Raw genomic sequence first — 10720 nt, 5'->3', positions numbered from 1 at the left:
GGCCAGTATCGGCTTGGTCTGTCAATCACTATATCTGTCCTACTCCAATCATGCGATACACATTTTTGAACGAAAATTGCCGGACAAAATTTGGCAACACTGTACTTGTTTAGCCGGTGCTCGATGTTTTAGTTCGTGTTCGTCTTTTCCCCTATTCTCATTTACGAGCTAGCCTCAATTATTGTGTAGGAATACGGGTGGCTGCCGACCGAATAATAAAATTTTAACCAGGCTTGCCGAGTTCACTTTCGATTTCGAAACGTTGCAAAATCACAACACAGTACAAATTTTCACGCGGTCTTACGATAATTAAGTGGTTACTATTACACTAAGTTTGTGGTTCAAATTCGTCCTATATTCAAGAATTGTTATCGAAAAAGAAAGGGAAAATGGCGTCGTACAGCCCTTACGTCCTTCTCGTTATTGCTTTGGCGTTCAGTTCAGGTGAGGACAATTTCTTGCATTTTTTTATGTACTTACTTTATAGTGCTTATGAAATCAAAAATATATTGCGTCTTTCAAAATTCCAATTTTATGAAAACAAAAACACCTTGATATAAGTTCTTTTTTTATTTTTTTACATGTAAAAATTGATAATATATTGACACTGAAAAGATACATTTTCGTAAATTAACTTTTTTACTGACTTCCGGTAAACCCGGGAATGACATCCAGAACGCACTCTTTTTCTCTAATCTCGATTTCTAACATTTTTCGGAAAATTTGTATTTGCATCATTACACCTATGATGCTATGCATGAAGCAAATCATTAATGCTGAAATCGCAGTAGACAAATTTTATGCAGCGTTTCATCTAATAGATTATTTATATCAATGCTTTTATGCCGTTCCCTAGTCTAGGAAAATGACCCCAGCATTACGCCTTAATTCGTGCGTAGCATGAACCCGGTAATATTAAATTACAAATATTTCCAAAACTATATGTTCACATATCACTTTCAAACTTTCACTTTCAAAGACAAAAGTTAAAGTTATGGTATATTCTTTCTTTAGAGTAGTACTTCGTATTTAGTCTAGTTTTGTAGACGAAACACGGAAAACCTCGTATATTTAAAAATATTTGCATGTAACATGCAAGCTTTGCACTCCATAATATTATAAAATTTCATTGTAGTAATTAACACTTTTATGAGGTTTGTTTTAAAAGAAACATTTATAGAACTTTTTTGTTTTTCGTGGAATTTCATCGTTATTTCACTTGAAAAGTGTGGTATTTTCCTGGAAATCTACAGAATATTCTAGTATACAAGTCGTCCTAAGATTTACAATTAGAATTTTAAAAATAGTTAGAAAAGGACATTTTTAGGTTGTTATAAATATAGATTGTATTGTTTTTACTGAGATCCAGGTTGATAACAGTAAAAAAAAATGATGCCTTCAACTACATTTTCATGATATTTACGATTTTTATGATATTTGTGGGATATTTATAATTGATATAAATAGCTCAAATGCAGTCCACTCAACGGCAATAAATCACAAAATCAAGTTTTCAGCGTAACTGTGACAAGTACGAAATAATATCAAAGGGCACTTTTAGTTTTATAATCAATTGCTTATTACATCGTTAAGTGATATAATTAAATCCTGCGATGATGCCCAGTTTCTTTGTTACAATGCATATTTGTTTATCTGTACAATTATTAGTACTCACTACCCACATCTCCGCCATTGGAGACCTTCAATCCAAGTCTTCAAATTCAGTGACTTGTTATTTATTCTTGACACTACATGAGGAAATTATGTGTATGAAATTTGGTATGATAAAAAATGCAGAAATTGTTTTTATTATTATTATTTTTTATACAATTCTATTTACTTTTCATGTATTTCACATCATTCAAAATTCCAATGGTGAGTCAAGAATTTCTAGAGAATAGAACAGAATAAGAATCTAAAAAGTCAGTTAAAAATCAAGGATAAAATTTAAAAAAGCAAAACATTTTTAACAAATTAGTTCAATTAAAAATAATTTTCTATTCATTTTTTTTTATTTTGAAGAAAATAAAAGTTTTTAAAAAAGATATGCAATGTTTATTCTATTCATTTCCGTTGACGCAAATGTTAGAAAGCGTATTTTACGAAATGTATATCCTATAGGAAGCGTGGGAAATTGAAGACAGTATCATAGGTATTCTTTTAAATTTGAGTAGTTAGTAAGTAGGTACATTTAATTGATCGATAATTTCCAATTATCATTTCATTAATTGTTTTACATGTTTTGACAGCCTCTGCTCTTGAATGCTATTCCTGCAATAGCAGAGACAGCGCTACATGTAGATGGGGACTCACTTCTTTCACATACGACGTAGATAAATGCGGAAGTGCAGGAATACTTGATGGTCTGGTTGGAGCAAAATGTTACAAAATTACCGCCAAAAGTAAGTTAAAACGAAAACCTAATATGTAATACTTCTTTCTGCTACATTGCCTAGTTATTTCAACTTTATATATTATGCTTTATTTTGCAAGCATTATACTTTACAAAAGAACTCTTAACGAAATCAATCGCCTATAATCGTATACGTCTTGACTGTGGTTGATGTCTGAATATTAAACCATTGTGACCACGAAAAAAAGTTTATTTCGAGTGATGGAATAAAAACTAACCCACTCTTTCAAAGAACCCCAGTTCTATTTCATTACTTATTGAACCTAATGATGGCTCTATTCCGGGCGAACTATTTTTGAATCGAGCAACGTTATGCCTAGAGTTTTCACTGCGACTGTTACAGGTATCATATAAATAGAAAATTATTTTATTATTTATCCCAAGAAAATGTTATGTGGTATTTTGAATGAATGATCGAACAAAGAAGGCGAGAGGCACAAAAAGTTCCAAAATTACAAAGTCGTAGATTTAGTCCAGGTTCACTTAAATCATTTATCTAATTGAATGATTAGATCAACTAAAATCGACCTGAATCGAATTTGACATCGTCTGTATTTGTTTTTATTTATTTAGCTATTTTAACCTTTATAAGGTATTCGGGTCAATTTTGACCCATTTTAGAAAACAAACATATTTTTATTTTTAAATAAACTTTATGAGTATTTGATACTTTATGACTTTTATTAAAATTTTAAACTCAATACATATCCTAGGTGACTCAAAAAAATTATTTAGAATTCATCAATTAAAAATTGTTTTTACTTTAAATGTCTTCGGGTCAAATTTGACCGAGGGCTACCTAAATACTATTTTGTTTGTCATATGTTATAAATTAATTATATCATAAATATCAAGTACCTAGTAATTGTTTATTATTGTTCCTTTATATTTATGTAATTGGCTGGTGACTCTAAAAGTTCTTATAAATTATTTTCCTTAGAGAAATACGAGTTGATTAGTGTTCTGCAGCGGAATTGTTTAGTCTAGAGTAAACAATTTATTAGTCAATTATGATTGGAATAATAACAAAGAAAGTTATAGCAGGGGTTGCTGGTGGGGCAACCTAAGATTTTAGGATTAATATTTGGTTACACTGAAGATTGTGGTGTGAATAAAGTCAGTAATTTTCATCGTCTGTAGTACACGTTATTTTTTGTTGTATCGTTCTGTCTGCAGCACAAACACGTCTTAGTTTGAAAGTTGAACTAATTATTTTGTTTTGGACATGAAGTATAGTGAGAGTGACAATGAAGTGTCAGACGAAGAAGAGTCTTGTTCTGAGTGTGAAGATTATGTGGAACAAGCTGAACTATATGATTCTTCTAGTGATAGTGATAATGAAACTACGCTTGGTGAAACAATGACTTCAAAAAATGGTCAAATAAAATACTCTAAGGATCCATACACTAACAAGTTTGGAAGAGCTTCGAAGAAGAACATCATCAACATGATGCCAGGATTGAAACGTTATTCTTGCTCAAGAATCACAGATAAGGAAATATCAAGTTTTGAACAATTTTTCCCGCCTCCACTGTTACATACTATTTTGAAATATACCAATATTGAGGGTAAACGAATATTTGATAAAGAGTGGACTGATGTTGACAACATCGATATGATCGCATTTTTTGGATTGCTTTTATTAGCTGGCGTGTACCGTTCTAATAACGAAAGTACCGAAAGTTTATGGGACTGTGAGAAAGGCAGACCTATATTTGGAGCAACCATGTCGTTGAAAATTTTCAAAAAAATATCAAGAGTTATAAGATTTGACAATAGACAAACTCGGAGTGAAAAGCGATTGTTAGACAAATTTACTCCAATTCGTGAGTTGTGGAATCAATGGGTTGAGATATTGCCAAAACTATATAATCCTTCAGAAAATGTAACAGTGGATGAACAGCTAGTAGCATTCAGAGGAAGGTGTCCATTCCGACAATACATGTCCTCAAAACCAGCTAAGTACGGTATAAAATTTTGGGTACTTTGTGATTCTGCAACAAGTTATGTTTGGAGTATCCAACCGTATACGGGTAAAGAAATTGGAAGCATTCCTGAAAGAAATCAAGGTATGCGTGTTGTTCTTGATTTGATAGTTGGCTTGAAAGGTCATAATGTCACGGTTGATAATTTTTTCACATCTTATCAACTTAGTCAAAAATTATTAGAAAAACAGATTACCTTAGTAGGAACTATACGTAAAAATAAACTTGAATTACCACCAGAAATAACGACCACGAAAGGCAGACCAATATATTCATCAAGTTTTGCTTTCACCAAAGACACAACCCTTGTGTCTTACATCCCTAAAAAAAATAAGTCCGTAAATCTTTTGAGCACATTCCATCATAGACCAGATGTAAGTAGTCGCACAGACAAAAAACCTGTTATAATATTAGATTATAACAAATGTAAAGGAGGTGTGGATACATTAGATAAAAGTGTATCGTGTTACTCTTGCAGAAGGAAGACAAATCGATGGCCCCAAGTAATATTTAGCAATATGTTGGATATATCAGCATTTAATGCTTTTGTATTATTCACAGCTGCTAACCATAACTGGAAAGAGGGTTGCTTTGCTAAACGGAGACATTTTTTAGAAAATTTAGGAATGCAACTTATTACCCCCTATATAAAAAAAAAGACAAACCCTACCACGAGCACCTTTTTCACAAGAAATAGCAAAGAAAATACGAGACTTCAGTCAACGAGAATAACAACCATCAACTTCAAATCAATCGGAAGAAAACACAACAGAACCAGTGAAAAAACCAACCAAGAGAAGTCGGTGTCAATTATGTCCCAAAACAGATAATAAAACGCCATTAATTTGCGTTTCATGCAAAAAATTTGTATGTAAACAGCATTCTAAAACAATAGTTTTATGTACCCAATGTAATGATAACTAACTTTGTAAAATTGCTATTTACGTTATTAATATTAGCTTTTTATTTTTATTTTATTTTATTTTATATTATATTATAGTATATTTTAATTTGTTTTATTTTATATTATATTACATTATATTTTATTTTATTTTATAGTTTACTGTTTTCTTTTTTAAATATTAATAAATCGATCTATAAATAATATTTTTCTTTTATTAAAAATAATTAAGTTTAATTTGAACCAATACATTTCAGTAAATATTCGAACTAAATCCACGCAATATAACTACAATGGTCAAATCTGACCCGAAAACCTTTTACGTCAGTAATATTGAGGAACTTATGAAGGTTAAATTAGTTATTTTTACAATATAACTCAAAAGTAAGTAAGAAAAAAATCATAAAAAATAATAATAAAGTACGAGAAAAACAAACTTTTATCCATAAAAAGAGAACTCAGTAGTCCTTTGGCGCCCTGAATCTAGACATCAATTTCATTTTCCGTTTCCTCACACAAGACGTGAGTGGTGAAGTTTGAATTACCCTATACATATTTTAATAGTTTAATTACAATACTTATTGTTGACTTCTGACTTTAATTTTTCCCTATAGGGATGAAACTAGATATGTAAAACAATAACATGGTTTTAAATAATTACCATAAATTGTTCTTCACCATTATTACATTGTTTTGATTTTACATGTCTTGCCTTACAATCTTAGATAATATTATTTCGCAAAACTACAAAACTATTAAACATTTTAGCAATTATTTAAGGGAGTTTTGAGGTCACACTCGCCAACAGGTTCCTCCGCACCAAACATAATTATTGGGTCATTGCTGAATGAACTGCGCTCTTATTCCAACTTTGCCTTGTATTTTCATATCATACCTGTATTTCAAGAACTTTTATTGTTTTTTTGTTATTGGTTGTATTTTTCGGACCTTGACTCATGCGAGACAAAACTATAAATAATTCAGTTATCAATAGAATTGCTGTGCGAAAAATATTAATTTTTTTCATGTGTATCTTTTACAAGGTGCGTGAGTAAAATAAAGGTTACAGGTAGTCGAAACATTGATAGAAAAATTGAAGAATTGAAATACAGAGGAGTGCGTCAAATTTTCTACAAAGTCGAAAAAAAATTGCGGATTTTTAGTTTTTACAAGGTGAAAATATGCATTTTTAAGTATTATTACATTCAGTTTGTAAAATATATCCATGTGATTCACCCTAAGCCTATTATCTACCGTTTTAAAAAGAATAACTTAAATTCCTAAGAATTAAAACTCTGTTCTTTTTGGTCACACTATATAAAAGAACTGAAATTACAAAATGGAAACATTCTACCAGATGAATGGAAATTCTTACCTTTCTTACAAATATATTATGGGTATTATGTGTCATCAATGTACTGTGTTGATTGTTTCATGCGAAAGTTTCCATTCTTTTAATGCATTTAACCTAATTACTAAAGTATACATAGTTATATTCATTTATGGTGCTCATATCACTATACTGTATGTCTATGGACGGACTTCACTACACTTATAAAAAATTTTATTTTCCGCTTTTCGAAAAAAAGTAATTCTTCATAATTTCTTTTGTTTGTTGTATAAATACGATTCACATTGAGAAACTTTGATTTTGATGTACAGGGTGCGTAAAAATGTAGATTTTCCCAATTAAAAATTTATGAATCACATAGTGTACAAAATTCTAACTATGGGCGATTTTCGTAAACGACTAGTAGACATCTGGTTCCTCAAATTAATATATTCTTTCCTTTTTTTATTCATGGGCTTCAGTAAGGATAAACATATCAATTTGGGGTATCAAACGCATATTATTAGCCCGTCGCAATCGTACCAACTGTTAATATTTATAAAATAAAATAAAAATTAAATGTTAGATGATGGTAAAAAGAGTTTTATTTTTATTAATGAATAATATAAAAATAATCTTAAGTAACGAAATAACATTACACAGGTTACAAACATTTTTGAAAAGCGCATTCATTTTTTAATTTGAACTACAACGCAACTGTGCCACAATACAACGAACTGTTGATAAAAGATACATGTCCATCCATTGAAAATAATAGTACTACTTTGTGCATAAGTTGTTATAAAAAGCAGTTTCGCGTTGAATCTAAATTGAACAAAAATAACCATGACGGCATGTTAGCGAATTACGTTCAGATTCTAAGAACAGAATGAGATTATCATGAGAGTTTAATATATCACTTTGTAAAGACAATATCACGTATACACTGAACCGAATTTTGAACAAATTAAGTTTATGATGTGGTAGAGGTAAATTAAACAATACTAATACAAAACGTTGGAGCTCTTTGAAATAAATATAACTATATTATACAAATAATAAAAACCATACAGTTTTCATTTTCACACAATCCTACCTAATCTACACAATACAATCTACAATCCGATCTAAAATTAAGAAAAAATATTTTAGATTCCTAGAAGAAAAAATATTGAATTAAAAAAAATTATTTTTTTCACTTCAGTATTTCAATGATTCAGTTTGATGATTTTTATGATTAATTTTCATTAACAATGTTCTTCTATGTAGTACCGTTTTAAAATTTGAGCAATAAAAATAGTAAAATGCATCTAAGTAATTTACATTAACTTACATTAAATAAATTAACAAAATTATTTCAATTTAATGAAATTAAATCGCATCGTACCAGCCATGATGAACTTGATTTTTTTTCTAGATACTAATGAATTTTCCTACTTAAGAGTAATTCCCTTTCTACTACTCTGTTATTTTTGTTTATCCAATTTGTTGCTAGTTCCGAAATGAAAGTACCTGCTTGCATTATCTAAGTAGTGAAATGAAATTCATCGTTTAATCTATAAGTGCATAAAAAGGTCTTAAAATGAAAGGTAGAATGGAGTGTTTGCAAGGTGCAAAGTTGGAAGTTGAATTGAAAGTTTCAATATTCTTACCCAAAATTATCTGCAATTAATTTTTTTTCTTTAAAATGAATAAACTAACCTTATTTGAGACATTTCCACATACATAATATATTTCTATTTTATATATACAATCCCTTCTAATAATTATGATTTTTGTTTATTTAGACAAAGAAGGCCAGGAATATATCGCAAGAGGCTGTCTAGATCCTCCAGCTCTCGGCTGTCAGACCATAGCCAAATCCGTAGGCTGGATTTCTGATCAAACCAGCAAGGATTCTCAGGCAATCAGCGACATTGACTGCGTCACTTGCGACACTGATAAGTGCAACTCGGCCTCCAAGATTGCCGAATTCACCCTCCTCGGAGTTTTACTAGCCATTTTCGCTTTCATGTTTTAATTTCCTCGCATTATATTTCGGGGACATATTATAATGTTATATGTGTATATCATTTAGAATTTCGTTCACCTAGCTTATTATTAACGCATGTGTCGTATTTCAATGTGATTTTGTTTTTAAATGGTGCGTAAAAGCCCTTATTTTTAACGTATACCTTGAATGTTTTAGTATAGTGCGTAGGCCCGTGAATGCCTGAGGTACCAAATGTTGCCTCGAATAACCTCACAATTTCAGTTGGCCTAAAAATGTAGTTTTAGCTGAAAATATTATGTTGCGCTCATTAGTAGAAAGTAGCAATAATAGTAGTTTCTAATATAAACACATACGAAAGCCTTTAAAGCACACGCGATGTATTGTTTTGTAAGACGTAGGGGCTTTAACGGCTCTTTTACATGAATACTATATTATATTTTTTATTACAGAGCATCAATATTACAACTAATTGACGCTTTTAGGTGTCAAGAAGTGTTACAACTTTGTCAAAGTGGGTACACATGCCGGAATTGAAAGTTCTAATAATCGTTTTTCTAGTAACCACACAAGCATCATATAAACATTGTTATATTGCATACCAAACATTTATAGTCGATCGATGTGTCTTACTGGTTAGTATTCCAAATATGTAAAGCCTTGCTTCAACTTCCCACAAAATATATTATCTGTTAACTTCCACTTATTGTTGGGTAACATTCCAAAGTTTATATATTTAACAGAGACCAACTCATCGCGAGAAACAAATGTGCCGTCTATTTTTTATATTAGGATTTTTCCCAAAGCCACTCTTCAATGGGTTTTAACTCAATTGGCTATTTTTACACTTGCTCCATTTAGTTATACATGTTAGATTTTTCGCCATTATTTTATATTAATATCTAACCATGTGTTGTGAAATAATTTATATGTTCTCAAAGTGTTTTTTTAATTGTCTCGGCTTTTTGTTGAAGTTTGAGAGAGCACGTGAAAGGTGCTCGTACACTTTTATTACGTTTATTAAAATTCTTTCTACAGTCCGTTTGTTTTATTTGTAGTTTAGAAGTGTTTGGGTATTGGGACTTCTATTTCCAAAGTTAATTGAACGATTTTTTTTATTATAAAATTAGAAATTAGTAAATATAGTGCAGAAATAAAAGAGAGAATCTAATGAAATCTTGGAGATCTGTAAAAAGTATAAGGGGCCTTATTATAATGGTCGTTGCGAATAGGAAAAATTGTTTTTCATCGCTTCAAGACCTCACTTAAGGTAACCAAAATATTATACAGTAGATTTGTGATAGTGTGAATACAAAAAAACCTGGTATGTTTATATAATCGAGACTGTTCGCATGAACAAAAAAGATAATGAAATAATTCAATGTATTTCTAAATTGCCATTGTAATAAAATCTAAGCAAAAAATAAACCATTAAGTATCGTATTAAATATGTATTTCTATGTTATTCATTTAAAAAAAGACATAAGTTTAGTTTAAAGTTTCTTATTTGATCATTGAGTAGCTACTGCCTTGTCTTGAATATTGAGAAGGCTCCGCTTGTCACTAACATTAATATAATTTTACCCCGACCATTGTAAGACTACTTTTAATGCTGCTAGAACTTCTGGAATAGAAATCGTCTTGTTTGGTTCTTCAATAATGTTATTTTCTAAGTCGGTATTTTCTGAATCTTCAGTAGTATCGATGTCTACTCTCAGACTGGTAATATTCGCAATGTTATTTTTATTCTATTGTTCAACATCGTTTACCTTATATTCAGCCTAAAAAACGTTAATTCTATCTTCTATTACGAAAATTTGTACGTATGAGGTAAACTAACCGGTTCAATAATACTGAGTAATTTAACGGATTCTTTAATTATCGATTCTGAGTTTTCACTGAGCATAATTTCTCGAAGTTTTGAAAGAGGTAGATCATCTTCAGCTATATTATTTTTGTAAAAAATGTGACGCCAACTCTTTGAATAACAGAAGAATGTAACTACTGGCAGGTGCAATGCAAATGAATCATAGACTTAGGCTTTTTGGCGCTTCACCTACACTCACTTTCACATGAAATGCACCACCCAGTAATAATAATA

General features: G+C 30.5%; 1 protein-coding gene across 1 annotated transcript; it reads left to right on the top strand.

The window, feature by feature from the left end:
* The first annotated feature begins 98 nt into the window (after nt 1-98).
* On the top strand, nt 99-9657 carry LOC136417787 (uncharacterized). Its single transcript, XM_066403595.1, has 3 exons — nt 99-444; nt 2250-2402; nt 8417-9657. The coding sequence occupies exons 1-3, from the start codon at nt 390-392 to the stop codon at nt 8647-8649; spliced, it is 441 nt and encodes a 146-aa protein (XP_066259692.1). The 5' UTR covers nt 99-389; the 3' UTR covers nt 8650-9657.
* Nucleotides 9658-10720: the final 1063 nt, after the last annotated feature.

The sequence above is a fragment of the Euwallacea similis genome, chromosome 30 (genome assembly GCF_039881205.1).
Source record: "Euwallacea similis isolate ESF13 chromosome 30, ESF131.1, whole genome shotgun sequence".
Taxonomy (NCBI): Eukaryota; Metazoa; Arthropoda; class Insecta; order Coleoptera; family Curculionidae; genus Euwallacea; species Euwallacea similis.
The sequence above is the reverse complement of the archived record's forward strand: the minus strand, read 5'-3'. Positions and strand labels throughout refer to the sequence as shown.

Excerpts from the sequence above, each read along its gene's own strand:
- LOC136417787 (XM_066403595.1), top strand. The coding sequence starts at position 390 with ATGGCGTCGTACAGCCCTTACGTCCTTCTCGTTATTGCTTTGGCGTTC. Across the intron at positions 445-2,249 it reads TGCTTTGGCGTTCAGTTCAG|CCTCTGCTCTTGAATGCTAT; the intron begins GTGAGGACAATT and ends ATGTTTTGACAG. Across the intron at positions 2,403-8,416 it reads TTACAAAATTACCGCCAAAA|ACAAAGAAGGCCAGGAATAT; the intron begins GTAAGTTAAAAC and ends TTGTTTATTTAG.